This window comes from Oculina patagonica, chromosome 13 (assembly GCF_052425735.1).
Source record: "Oculina patagonica isolate OP01 chromosome 13, crgOcupat, whole genome shotgun sequence".
Classification (NCBI taxonomy): Eukaryota; Metazoa; Cnidaria; class Anthozoa; order Scleractinia; family Oculinidae; genus Oculina; species Oculina patagonica.
Window position 1 is genome coordinate 25,328,003 of NC_135770.1, and position 14,364 is coordinate 25,342,366.

General features: G+C 38.0%; 3 protein-coding genes across 3 annotated transcripts in view; 1 reads left to right on the forward strand and 2 right to left on the reverse strand.

Moving 5' to 3' along the window:
* The window catches only part of LOC144636223 (ubiquitin carboxyl-terminal hydrolase 34-like), a 73,433-nt gene extending 68,121 nt beyond the window's left edge, over nucleotides 1-5,312 (reverse strand). Inside the window, exons 1-4 of the mRNA XM_078495376.1 lie at nucleotides 5,145-5,312; nucleotides 4,949-5,024; nucleotides 4,584-4,860; nucleotides 2,348-2,389 (exon numbers count right to left, since the gene is read on the reverse strand). Coding sequence (XP_078351502.1) covers nucleotides 2,348-2,389; nucleotides 4,584-4,860; nucleotides 4,949-5,024; nucleotides 5,145-5,187 — 438 coding nt within the window. The 5' untranslated portion in view covers nucleotides 5,188-5,312. The remainder of the gene's footprint in view (nucleotides 1-2,347; nucleotides 2,390-4,583; nucleotides 4,861-4,948; nucleotides 5,025-5,144) is intronic.
* Nucleotides 5,313-5,886: 574 nt separating this feature from the next.
* On the reverse strand, nucleotides 5,887-7,897 carry LOC144636567 (bublin coiled-coil protein-like). Its single transcript, XM_078495802.1, has 2 exons — nucleotides 7,796-7,897; nucleotides 5,887-6,573 (listed from the first exon to the last, which is right to left on the reverse strand). The coding sequence occupies exons 1-2, from the start codon at nucleotides 7,881-7,883 to the stop codon at nucleotides 6,380-6,382; spliced, it is 282 nt and encodes a 93-aa protein (XP_078351928.1). The 5' UTR covers nucleotides 7,884-7,897; the 3' UTR covers nucleotides 5,887-6,379.
* Nucleotides 7,898-7,988: 91 nt separating this feature from the next.
* Nucleotides 7,989-14,362, forward strand: LOC144636417 (activator of 90 kDa heat shock protein ATPase homolog 1-like). The gene is made up of 11 exons (XM_078495627.1): nucleotides 7,989-8,152; nucleotides 8,294-8,373; nucleotides 9,570-9,621; nucleotides 9,954-10,012; nucleotides 10,435-10,520; nucleotides 10,853-10,973; nucleotides 11,367-11,504; nucleotides 12,250-12,356; nucleotides 12,519-12,620; nucleotides 12,698-12,749; nucleotides 13,714-14,362. The coding sequence occupies exons 1-11, from the start codon at nucleotides 8,073-8,075 to the stop codon at nucleotides 13,884-13,886; spliced, it is 1,050 nt and encodes a 349-aa protein (XP_078351753.1). The 5' UTR covers nucleotides 7,989-8,072; the 3' UTR covers nucleotides 13,887-14,362.
* Nucleotides 14,363-14,364: the final 2 nt, after the last annotated feature.

Consider the following 14,364-nt stretch of genomic DNA (forward strand, 5'->3'; position numbering starts at 1 on the left):
ACAGACCATAAAGTTTGAAGTTCAAGTGAAGTTCTATTGGTAAACAGACAAGGGCAAACAAGCACGGTTTCGAAACACTGACACGGTGGTTGTTGCAATGTTTAATATAAATTAAGTCTTACGAAAGCTAAATTTCACTTGTCATACCTCCTTTTTAGTTTGAGTTCACAATATCTTAAACTTGGATGCTCTCTTGATATCATTTTTTCGAGATTATCACTTCTAAACACTCCTGTAACACTTGTAATTCGTTCGAATCGTTCGCGAATGACGAATGCTTAGTAGCCAAGCTCTGAATTGTAGAGAGGAGTCTGGGCATTAAAAACAAACATGGCGGCATTTTTTCGGAAGAAACCACGTTTTTATTTCAAGATTCTTGGAAACTGCTACCCGCAACAGGATAAAAACTTCATGCAGAATAAGAGTTTGTTAATACAGCAGATGTATTTGCTGTGAAGGTCAATAAAAAACCGAAGCGGTCGGCCATTTGCCTTGTGAGTATTTGCGTTTATCTTGGTGCCTTCTCGCACGCGGCGGAAAGACATGATTCGAAGTGACTGGCAGGCTTCACTGCAAACAGCTTTGCAGAGGAACTAAAAGGTAGTGAACAACAACAAAGTTTTCAGGTTGTTATATGTTTATTCAATGACGTTTTGAGAAGTTTTTATGAATATTAATTAGGCCTTTGATAACTCCAACCAGAGATGTTTCCGTAGATAAGCCGCACCCCCCGATTTTTGATTTGAATTTAGAGGAAAAAGGTGCGGCTTATACACGGAACTTTACGGTAGATGTACTTGTTGATTTTGTATTTTTCCCAGCCACACACTACCTACCACAAATGCCTAACCAAGAGGAGTACTAGTATCTCTATTCTATCATCCCCTAGTAGGTAAATGCCGACTTGTGTGTGAGACTGTATGCAACTGTATGTGTTGTTTACCCTGCTTTGCATACCCATGCATGTTCACCACATGACCAGGAAATTTCATTAAGGGCCAGGCACTGAGCAAAATGACTGGCTGTGAACAGGACTTTGCCCTGCTGTTTTCAACATATGAAGTGACTTCAGGTAAGCAAAGAGGGCAGGGCCTTGCTGATACTTTAACTGAGTGCAAGGTGATACCCACCAACTCCTAAATCCAGGATTTTCAAAACAAGCTGGGGATCACCAAGGTTCTGCCGGCTACTTGAATATTTGTCGCAGGTTACTCTGGTCATAGCAACCAGCACAAAAACAAACAAGCTCGGCATTGTCACAGCTGCCTACTCTTCGAGTTGCAGACACAAACCTCAAAACATTTTGAAACCCCTGTGAATCCCCTGCATAACTATCCCTAAAAGTCTATGTTTCAAGCAATATATCAAACACGAGAGACAGTGTTTCATTGGGATATCCAAACACCAAGAAGAAAGTTGAAAATACAACGTACAGCTGAGTAATTTTGATGAAATTCAAGGTGTTTGAATAGCCGATGAGACATTGTCTTGAGTGTTTGATATATCTTCTCAATCGAAACAAAAACTACATAGTAAAAAATTAATAGCAAAAATCAATGCTAATCAAGACCTGGTATCCGAACCTCCTTCACAATAAATTATTATGATTTTTTTTTAACTTGATGAATTATTAATGAGTCTCAGGCTTTTAGCCAATTGGGAGTCCAGGAGTCCTATGGAAGGCCACTTTTCGGAGAAAAATAATATGAATAAAGTTCTGCATACAGAGGTTTTTTTTACCAAATTTGGAAATCTTTAGATACCTTTGCGCTCATAGAACTGCAGAAAAACACCTTGCATGCTCCTCAGGCCCTCCTACGGGGACAAAGTTAGGCCTTATAAAAATTTTGGACTCCCTTTTTCTTAATCCTGGCTAAAAGCCTGATGAGTCCGAGACTTTAGTTGTTACTCAGGCCTTGCTTAATATGAAAGTTATAAATATCAGGTGCTGACCAGAAGACCACAGGCTCAGGTCACACGTAGTATCGAAATCATCAATAGCGACCTTCAGATTGGACTACGAGTACGAGATTGAGTACGAGTACGAGTTTTCAAACCAAAATCGTGTGCCTCCTATAATCACTTAACACACCAATCTTATCCCTAATGTTTATTTATGTTAGTCAGCAACAGGGAGGAGTTATAGTTTGGGGGATACAATTGTGTCGAAATTCCAAAGTCATACTAGTACTCAATCTCGTACTCGTAGTCAAATCTGAAGGTCGCTAATATTTCTCGCTTGTACAGTATATCTATTTCCAATATTTTCTCAGCATCGTGGCATGACATATTTGGTATTGGAAATCAGCCCATCCTCAAAAATAACCTGATAATGACAAGTACTTACATTCACATCACAGTACTTGGAACAGTCTTTACTTGTGGTTTCCTAAACAAATTACAACGTTATTAAAAAGAAAAATAAGAAACAGAGCTACCAAATTTTATGCATCATCAGGTTTCATACTTTTTTGAGCTTTTGAAATTCTATGACTTTTCATGAACTTTTAAAGTTTTCCATGACCTAAATTTGACCATTTTCCTTGGAAACTTTCAAAAATTATCTTGACTTCAGGAATGTTTCCACTTTCCAGGTTTTCCATGACCTGTATGAACCCATTCTCGTCCCCATTGCCCTTTCGTTTCTCTTAGCCGGCTTGGCACGAACAAAACGGAGGGCTCTGGGGACACAGGATTTTTGAACTAATTTCGATTTTTTTGATTGGCTGTTTGGAACAAAGAATTCCTAAACGGAAGTCGAAAACCAAACGACTCTCTCATACATTCTTTTGAAACGTCATGACTGCATACATGAAGACCGGAAGTCTTAGAATCTAGGACTGGAAATCCTGTGTCCCCAGAGCCCTTCGTTTCCTCGTGCCAAGGCTCAGCCGGCTAAGAGAAACGAAAGGGCTATGGGAACGAGAATGGTATGAACCCTGATCACCTACCCACAGTGGATTTCCTGTCGGCCTAGTGGATTTTATCCATCACTTGGCTAATCGGCAAGTAACATTTTGGACTTATTTGTTGACAGATTATTAATTAAGGCTGCTGAAAAAGGACTTCAGGTTAGCACACAATAGTTCCAATTTGCATTGCCCGAACGACACCTGTATACCTGCCAACTTTTTCTGGGTCAAAGGCGATTGTTATCCTGAGAGTGCCAGGATTTCCGAAGACGATACGACAATGTCTAAAGTTTTCCGATGACGTCCGAAGTATTCTGGAGACGTTCCGAACATATCCCGATCGCAAGGTGTGGATGTGTTTTGCTAAACACCGTCAACCTCGTTTCCAATGCTTTTTTTTGTCAAAACTCTGCGATTTCGGGGAAAGTAACACCATTTACTCATTTTCATGGAGTTTTCGTTTCTCACATTGGTTTGAGTTCACATATTTTTGGAAAGTGTGCCATTTATGGTTGTTATAACTCGTAAGCGTGAGTTGGCGTGAGATCGAAGTTTCCAACTCGCAGGCGTGAGACTCGCACCCAAGGCGTGAGAGTTGGCAGGTATACACCTGGAAAATCCAATTTTCTTTGCACACTGACTCGATTATGGAGGTGTTTACATGGAGGGAGGGTGCCCCGGCTAACTGAGTTACCCAACTAGAAGGGATGAAACATAGCCTGCCTTTACATGCAGAATTCACAGCCCTTCTACCCGAGTTGAGACAGCGTCATTGAAGCATGTCACAGCGTGGGAAAACCATGTAGCTCCAAATGATTGAAGAAAAATATGACTTTTTACTAAATAATCAAGGCTAGCCGTCTTCAAACCTATTTTAATTTGATGTGCAAGCTCTTAGAACTTTAGTATGTCCATTTATGTGGGAATTCAATCGAAATTTAACAGTCTTTGGCCGCCAAATTGAAATTAAATTTGTTGTTTCGTGAGTTAGGATAACCCCATTCCTACGAAAATTTCGAATTAATTAGCAGTTGCTCGAAGAAAAATTTTCCAGCCTACAGATAAAACTAATTTGATCTAATTTTGGTCAAATAGCACTGTTTGGGTCCAGAATTTATACATTTTATGCCATTAACTTCAAATTTAATTTAAGAATACGAGCGAAGACTTATCCCAGCAAGCCGGGATAGCCCGGGCATAACCGTTTACAAGGCAAAAAGCTATCCCGCCTAGAAGGGTGGCCCGGGCAAGCAGACCGAGTGCCCCGGCAAGGCGGGTTTCCCGTCTTGCATATAAATGCTTCGATGCGTTCTCTAAAGAAACGTATGAAAAGTTGGCTCGCCCAGGGTAGCTCGGTTAGCCGGGTAACTCGGTTAGCCGGGGTACCCGCCTTTCATGTAAACAGGCCCTAAGCTCTCCAAGTTTCACATGTGCTATGCACTCAGTGTATTATACCAGACAAAAAATATCATTTTAACACAAAAAGTTTTGTAAACATCTACACTGTTATGTAAAATAAAACCATCTCGAAGGGAAAACTGGTTGAAAATCAGCCAGTAGACACAATGATGCAATAAGCTCACATACGGGCATTAAACTTCCTTAAAATTGCCCCCCAAAATGTTATAAATTTAGAGATATACAAACACGAATATTTGTTACAGTACATACCTGCCGCAAAAGATGGATCTTTCGCACTTGATAAAACGGGAAAGGAAGCTGAAAGATTTTTCCTACAGCGAGAAACAGTCTCTCCTTGTCTGGCTGCGACCACTCAGTTATGTCCACGTCGGGTCCTTCATCGCTAGTTTCATTTCCCTTCTTTCCTTCTTCAACGGCGGGAACACGAAGCTCGCAAATGCGATCGATAGCGCATTTTAGTAGACGCTGAAGCAGATCTTCAAGACGAGCTAGATGCAGCTGATCTCTGAATATGCACCTACATTGCCTGCAACGAAAACGAACACAGACATCTTGATGTTGCTTTACCGCAAAATTGCAATTGATCGATCGAATCAAGCCATTAATTCACCTACCGCTGTGGCCAGGAGAGGGCGAAAGAAACGACCTCCAACACATCATCCTTGCCAAATTCTGGATTTTCTGAGTTATCTGAATTGACAACAAATAATTTCACAGTTAGGTGCTTTGAAAAATTGCCCGGCATCAGCGAAAGGCACTGAATATACACAATTTTCGTCAAGAAAATTACGCAGAACAGCCTGGTCTTACATTTATCAACGATTAGAAGCAGCTCTTTACAGCAGTCTGACATTTCTCAGTCAGGAGGAAGAAATTCGACGGAAAATACAAATATTTTAGCATTTCTTTGAAGTTTTTGTGGGAGAAATTTCGGAAGTGTTTTCACCACGTTCTCGCGCCATTTTGATTTCCAGCCTCGAACCCAGTCAAAATATCAACCGCGCGGACTTCTGGGTAATGGTCCCAAAGGGAAAGGGCACAAACTCTGAGGTCCTCAGAAGCGGGTAAAATATTGGACACCACAGATTAGGCTGTTGCCGATGTTGTCCCCGATCCCAAAGAAGACTCGAAGACGCTCGAAATTTTCCAAAAGGTTGCTCGGAATTTCTTAAAAAGTTGGTTGAAAGTCGCTCCAAATTCCAATTTCCAAAAAGTTGCGCCAAAAAATATGAAACGTTTCATTCCCATGGTGTTAGTACAGTGTAATACTGATAATTTAGGGCATACCCTTTTTTTCTCTGTTAACGTCATCCAACGAACCATGGTGTAGAACCCTTAATAACTCCAACCTCCTGCTAACTCGAACCTTTTCTGATTCCCCTCCAAGTTGTTTTCTTACTAATTTTACTCTCCATAACCCGAACTCCCGATATCTCGAACCTTTTTCGATTTCCCTTGAAGGTTGGACTTATTGGGATTCAACTGTATTAGACTTTGGTTAGTTAAATATTCCTTTAAAAATTATCAAGCCATGTGAAATCAAATCAAATGCTGATGAGTAAACAAAAGTTTATTGTTGACAAGTAATATTTCTACAATGTAATTATATATGATCCAGGTTACAGTAAGCCTGCGAGAGCAGACGCATTTCCCGCCGTCGCTTCTCTCTCTTTTTCGGTGGAGAGAAGCGACGACTGGAAATGCGTCTGCCCTCCCAGGCTAGGTTACAGTAGACTTGATAATTACGTATTGGCTCTACCATTGTCTACATCTCTCAACTAAGATACAACTGATCCTAAAAACAATAATAATAACATTTGTGTTAGCATTTCTCATCTCGAACTAACCAAAGTCCTCTTTTCTATTATTTTCCAAATAGCATCCCAGTCAGCACTAATCTAAATATAATATAGTGCTGCAAATAAAGGTGTATTTAAATAAATGAAAATATTCTATTTGATAAAAAACTGTTTATACAAGTCTTCATGCAAGCAAATGATTATTATAATAATGTGATGACATCCTTTCTAAAAGCAGCTGATTGACTAATTGACATCTTCAGGTCTTGGTGTGCCTGTGTTGCTGCTATCCTGGTTAACCTGTGGCTGTCCCTCAACCCTTGTTTTCTGCATAGTCTCTAGCATATCTTTCATTCTGGACTGAAGAGAATCATTCCAGTTTTCTAGCTTTTCAAGGCAAGAATTTAGTTGATCCAGTTCTAGATCAAGTGCTTCGTACTCTGAAACAGAAAATAATTATTATTGAACTAGAAAGCCCAATGGGACATTCCCTTTTTATCTGCACCCCCACCCCCTCTCCCAGGGGGGTACTCCGGCTTGTAAATGACGGGGATGATCGAATGGAGGCAAAACTCAGGACCCAAAAAAATCCCTAAGTTTCGGACATTACCCAAAAAAATCCCTGGACCAAAAATAACTCCCAAAAAATCCCTTGTCAAATTACCCCTAAGTTGCCAATATGGGCAATAACATAAGACAAAGAACGCTCATTTTGTTTATTCATCATACCATAAATACGCGAAGGCCGCGCCAAGGCACTTTAGTTGGTTTTTAATACCCAAAAAAATCTCCTATCTAAATCAAGTCACTCAAAAAAATACTTGCCAAATTTTTCAACCCAAAAAAATCCCAGAATCGAAAATTTCAAACCCAAAAAAATCCTTCGATCATCCCCGTCATTAACAAGCTGGAGTACCCCCCCTGGGCCCCCTCTCAGGCAGGAGCTTATCATTAAGCGACTGGAAGTGTTTCTGACCCCCCCCCCCCCTCCTCCCTAGTCCATACCCCCAGCACTAAATTTGACAATACCTATTTATACACCTGGGCGGAGAGAGGCATTATGTCTTGCCAAAGAACACACTCATGAGACCCAGCCAGCAGGGTTTTCATTAATATTTTAAATAGCAGGAGAATAGTGTAAAGTAGCCGGAGAATTTTTTTGTAAAGAGCTAAGCTCTTTCACGGACCGAGCGTAGCTCGTTCCATACTAGGGGGGTCTGGGGGCATGCTCCCCCAGGAAATTTTGGATTGTTGAATCCTCTGAGATGCCATTTCCTGTTATCTGACAGCAAATTTTAATTCTCTCTAGCTAGCGACTAAAGGCTGGTTCTCATATGATCGCCCCGATCGTCTCTGTCGCTTCTGTCGTTTGCAATGTCTGAGGTGCCAGGGCTTGAACCCGGACAGTACAGCTCCATCCCCCCATCCAGTGATATAAACAAGGAAAAAATTAACATTTGTAAAGTTGATATTAAGTGACGGAACGTTAACAAAATATTACATATAAAAAGAAAATTATTCTTTAGTCTTACTGCATCAAAAAGCCAGCGAGATAATTTATCGAAACCGAAAGTAGAGGTATAATTTTACATTACTAACAAAATAAACCCTTTCTTCTTGATATCACACACAAAATAATTAGGTGTTAGCTAAATAAACTACCTTTCTCGTCCTCATCGGTTTCTCCGTTATCTAAAGCAAGTCCGTTCACTTCCGCCTTCCCGTTCACATCACCGTTCTGTTTCGCCATGATGAATTCCAAAAGGCACCATGTGACTGTTACACCACGGGGCTACAAGACTTCATACGAGAACTGGGCACGACTGTCCCGTGATGCACTTCGCGCTTTACACTTCCCCTGTTGCAATTTCGACAAGAAACGAAATAGTTTGCCTTCTACCGGCGTTTCAAGTTTTAATCATTTTTACCTCGCATTAAAATGGCAAAATGGGGTGAAGGTGATCCAAGATGGATCGTTGAAGAGAGGGCTGATGCTAAAAATGTTAATAACTGGCACTGGTAAGCGATCGATGATAATCTTGTGACGGCACGTGGAACTAAGCTGGTGTTCTAGTTGACATCTTGAAATGTGACGTAACTTGTAAAAGGTTTTGATGATCGTGTTTAAACCTCAAGATATCCTTGCTTCCTTTATAACAGGACAGAGAAAAATGCAACTCCTTGGTCCAAGGAAAGGTTAAAGACACTTTTAAAGGATTTAGAAATCGAAACTGATGAAGGTAAAAAATTTAAATAAAACTATCTTACTTGTTCATAAAAGCTCAAATTAAGATAAAAGTAACATTTTCAGTTTTGTGAATAAAAATATCATCTAGTTCCCGTTAGATTTTTTTATGTTTTTCTTAGATTTGTGTTAAACGAATGACTTAAATAATAAAAGAAGTGGTGATGACTGGTTCCAACATTGTTACTATGGTTCCAAGCGAAACATGTATGCCCTGCCTAGCAAGCAGTAATTTAATAGTCAATTTGTTTTACATGTCAACAACAACAACAACAACAACAATCTTTATTTCGTGCCCAGAAGAGTTTTACAATAAGTAAATACATGCAAGAGAAAAAATTAACAATAAAAAAGAGCACAGCCGCTTAGAAATAGCTAAGGCTAATCGAGCTAAGTGGCTGGGCCAAGCGGAAAAAAATATTGCAATAAAGTTACAGAGTATAAAAAAAAAATGGGATACGATTTCCATTCACACACACACACACACACACACACACAGACAGGGAACAAAAAAAGAAAAGTGTATGTACACACACAGAAATAAAAAATAAATTTTATGTTCATCAGTGTACCAGTTAGTAGTTGGAGATAATCAATTTGTTTAAGAGATTTTTGAAACAAGCACGACTCTTAGATTTAAGTGAGTCATCAATGGAATTCCAAACTTTAACGAATGTTAAATTTGCCGTAATTAGTCCTTGCTTTTGGCAGATAGTATGAAATCTTACTTGCCAGTCTGGTTTGATATTGATGCACTTTGTTGATACTCTTAAAGAAATTGTCAATACCGTAATGAAAGAAAATTGTACCGACCTTCTCTCTACAGTATTTAAGGATAATTTTGTAAGACAATTAAGAAATTAAAATGGGTACTGTTATTGTCTTAATAAGCCGTCGGCAAGATTACCACACAACCCCATAAATTCATTATGCATACAATTTTCTGACTGACTCGTTCTTTTCATGACTGATGTTTGTGTATAGTGTTAGTATGAAATATTGTATGCCCAATTAATGTGGGCTGTGCGGAAATCTTACCAGTTGGAACACCAGGCTGCTTTTGTGTTTTGTCTTTGGGGTGCCTACTTGTTTTCTAACTGTTTTTGTGTTCCTGATTTTAGCACCTGCCTTGTAAATTATTAGATAACTAAGTCTTACTATACTTCATTCTTTGAAATGAATACCTTACAGGCAAAGTTAAGATAACTGATGTTCGAAAAATTGATGGGGAAGCTTATGCCAAGTAAGTTCTTTTTATGCATAGTTTTTTTAAAAACTACCCTTTCGCTCCCAAGATCTCAATATTATTTCTCCGTACTGTCTATACATTTCTTTTAAATGTTAGTTCTGAAATTCAGCTGTTACACAAGTTTAACAGATCAGATTTACAGAACTTTCCAGGACCAGTTGTCTTTTTCCTGGACTTTCCAGTCCTGGAAAGTGTCACAATAAAAGTCCAGGACTTTTCAGGTTTTCCAGGACCCATATAAACCCTGTTTACTCTACAACTGTACACCAGAACAAAGGATATAACAAAATGTAAAATAATGCCATTGTTTTCTCTTTTCTTTTCAGCAACAGAAAAGCAAAATTGATATTTTTCTATGAATGGGTAATAACATTAGATTGGTCAGGTGAGTGTAATGTACATTATAAACTAAGTTGAATCTGCCGTAAGCCTAGGGAAGGGGCGTACTCCCACACAAAAGGGTTGGGGATGCTCTTTGTCTCGCTCACTGAGGGTGTTGACAAAATGCTAAATTGAATGTATTTGCTCATTTGTCATTCAGGGTTGTATTCAAGAAAATAAAATAAAAAACAACAACAACAACAAAAACATGCCACAATACAGAATGTACTGTGTTTATGGTTTGGATCAACCAGGCATGATATTTTTAACGTAATTTTTGTCATAGATGAAAGCATTCGATGGTGATGTCTTTATCATCACATAATCGATATATGCACTGGGTTATTTGTGAAGACTGTTGAGATAAGTTTATTAGAAAGACTTTGAAATTATGATCAAATTGTAATCTTCACTAATTTTAAACAGGGACAGTAACAGATAGTGACAAAGTATGGAAAGGAAAGATTGAGATTCCAAATCTTAGTGAAGAACATGATGCAGAGGAAGTGAATGTAAGTCAAGCTGAGGGGGGCTTTATATTTAAAACAGATACATTTAATATCATTACCAGGTGTCTCAATAGTGATTTTTTTTTTTTCTTTAAAAGTGGCAATAATAACTGCTTTTAATAATATATTATTAAGTAAGTGACGGCTTGAAAAACCTGAAAGCATTCTTGCAGGCATTTTTTATGTCATAAAACACTTTCTTCATACATGTGCATACTTGTGTATACACATACACAGGTAATTCAAAGTTTTATGTTTTGGCCAACAAGCAAATTGAATGTCTCCAGCATATTTCAAGAAGTGATAATATTTAATTTTCTCTAAAACACCCACAGGTGCTTGTGACAGCTGATAAAAGTTCAGATGAGAGTTATCAGTTGAAAGAAATGGTGAGATCAGTTGGCACAGGGTTGATCAGGGAAAAGTTGGCACAATATATCAAAGAGCTCAGACAAGGTACATGTAACTCATGAGATCAAACACTGTGTCAAATTTGTAACTTACAAAAGACATTATTATATACTTTAGAAAATGTCTGGTAGTTCATCGAAAAAACAAAAACATAAAAAAAAAAACATCTTTTTGGTTTTTTGTGCTACATGTTTGAGTGAGATCTGAAATTTTATCTCATGTCAGTTATAAATTGCGGTCTGAAATTGAAAATTGTGTACATAACGTCCAAGCTGGAGTGAAATTGAATGCGAAAATAAAAAAAAAATAATTTACATTTACTGTTTACCTCGAATTTAAGTTTGTCATACTACAAATTTTGGTTATGGAATTAGATTTTTTGTCTCAAGTTTGCAAGCCATATTTTCTGATTTTGTTTCCTTTTTATTGATGTTCTAGAGTTCAGCCAAGGAATGATTCTCCCATCCAAAGACAGCCCAGTTCTCCAGAGAGCATCCTCTAGCAATGAAAATAATGACGCATTCAAAGATGCTGTAAATGCTCCTCTAAGCTCAGGGGATGCAAATAAAAACAAAAGTAAGTGGCTGGATAGAGCGATTTTCAATTGAGTGTCGTAAAACCAAAACCAAAGCAATCATTCTGGCCAATCAAAACAGACACAGACAATCCAGTGAACCAATCAAAACTTGAAGTAAATACATGTAGCCGACGCAAAGCGCGGGAAAACGCATGTGAACGAGTCACGATTGGTTTTGGTTTCACTTCTGATTGGTTAAGAAAGTGGCGCGAGATTTTTAAACCAATCACTAAGTGAAGTAATGCAAAACCAAAGCAAATTTTTTTTTTTTAATTTTTTTTTAAATAAATAAAAATAATAATAAAAAAAAATAAAAATAAAAAATAAAAAAAACCAAAGCAAATACTAATTACTTTCGACACTCAAGTGAAAACCGCTCTAATACATGTATACACTGTAAGTTGTAATTAGTCTAAAATAATAACAAAATAAACAAGGGTTGCAAATAATAGTCTTGCAACTCACAAACCTTTGGTCCTCGAATACCCTGATTTAATTAGAAGTGTTGGTTTTTGGGGTGGGAGGAAAACTGGAGAACCTGGAGAAAAAAAAACCTCAGAGCAAGGAGGAGAACCAACAACAAACTCGGATGCCAGGTCCAGGAATTGAACTTGGGTTCTGTTGGTGGAAGGCGAGCGTTTTCCCTGCTGTGTCATCCTGCTTCATCCCCCTTATCGCAATATTACATACATGTATGTATTAATGTTATTAATAATAAGTTTTTATCCGTGTTTACTGATTCAGCTAATTCGGCCAAAGTGGGCTGCCCCATCTCAACAAAAAAGATGACCATGAAACAAGAGTTCCTTACTACTGCAGAAGAACTATATGCAGCATTAACTGAACAACAGGTTTGTGATTATTTCTCAAATTCCAGTAACAAATTTTACCATTTTTTTTTACAAAAAATTCCTAAGGATCAAAGAAGTCAGTTTACTTAACCCATAAAAAACGTGGTCAGGCACCACTCATCATTTCATTTGGTTATAAACTCTTTTGTCTGTCCCCTGTAGAGACTTGAAGCTTTTACTCAGAGCTCAGCAAAAGTGGATGCAAGTCGTGGAGGAACATTTGTACTGTTTAATGGCAATGTTTCGGGAAAATTTCTAGAGTTGGTAAGTCAAAAATTTTAATTGAATAATAAATAAATATCATTATTAATTTTTTTTTTTTTTATCTTGTTACTACTAAGGTTTCTGAGGAGAAGATTGTCATGCAGTGGAGATTCAAAAGCTGGCCTGAAGGTACAGTGTATTGAATGCTAGTTAGTGTGCCAGTACAATATCCCAGCTATTTACATTTCAAGCAGCATCAAAAAGCATACCGTATTTACTCGAATTAGCGTTGCCCCCGAATAAGCGCCGCAGTCTCGATGCGGCGCATATTCAAAGAATTCCTTATAACTAAAAATAGCACTACAAAGCAACTCTAAAACAGCCTTGGAAATTCCTTTACGTCAAAAGCGATCTTTTGCAGTTAAAGTTATTAAATTTAACCACTCGCCCATTATTTTTTTACAATTCGTAGTTCTGTTAACGTTGTGAAGGCCATGAACTTTGTCGGGACAGCAAGTGCAACAATTCTCTTCCGTAAGAGACGAATACTGTCAATAAAAAGTCCCTTCTTTTAGTTACTGTGGAAGTTTCATCTAGATTATAGATTGTTTGTTGCGCCCAATATTTAAATAACCACCGCCCTCGAATAAGCGCCGCACTTGAGGTGCGAAAAATTTAATAAGCGCGCGACGCTTATTCGAGTAAATACGGTAGCCCCAAGAGAAACAACAACCGGAAATACATCTACGTTCAAAGGCTACAAAAAGCAGAGGTTACAAAAAGTTGAATTCCAGCTTGCCGGTCTCAAATTTTGCTTTTCCAGGGCGGTTTCTTGCAAGCTTGGCTTAGTTTTAGTATTTTTATGTGTAAAATATTATATACTCTGGTAATTATTTGACTTGTCTGGGCTGTTGCCCTTAATCAAAAACAAATTATTTCAGCTGCTTTTTTCAGTGGTTGGTTTTAATACAGTGCTGGTATAAATACCATTCCATTCAGCCATGAAGCAGGTCTTAATGAAAAATAAAATAATAATAACTAATCAGTCCTAAAAGTTTGAATTTTGTATCCGACATTGTCTTCTGAAATCCTTACAAGTGTACAGTCATGTACATGCATGTTTACATGTGTCACTTTTTGTTGCACAATCCAGGTCACCACTCAACAGTGACAATCACTTTCGATCAGAAAGACGACCGTACCGAGTTGAAGCTGACACAGACAGGAATTCCTGAAGATGATTTCGAGCGCACAAAAGAGGGATGGAAGCAGTTCTACTGGGGAAACATGAAACGAACATTTTGTTGGGGAATGCGATACTTCTGACTAGAGTTTCTGTATGACTTGGCATTGTTTTACTTTGAACATGTTATTGTTACATGAAATCTATAGACATTGCATAACTGTATTTTTATATATAGTGAGACTCAAACTAGCTCATGATGACTGGAGAGTTCTGTGAAAATTGAAACAGTTGCCTCCACTACAATGCAAGCTAGTTCTTAGTCAGCTATTTGAATTTCAGTATTGTCTATTCTTTTTTTTTTAAGTATCACTAACTAGTGCCTTTTCATGCAGAGAGAATTAATTTTAATTATAGGATTCCGCAAGTCAGCACTTTGTGTACCGTGTACATGTTTTGTGATGTTGTTGAATACTGTGTAGTTTTACCATGTCCTGATATTCTACTAATAAAATTAATATTTAATTATTTGAAAGAAATCTTACTGATATGATGCAGACCTAAAAAGTGTAATCACTTATAAATTTAAGATAAGTGTGATTAAAATGTGTGATTTTCACA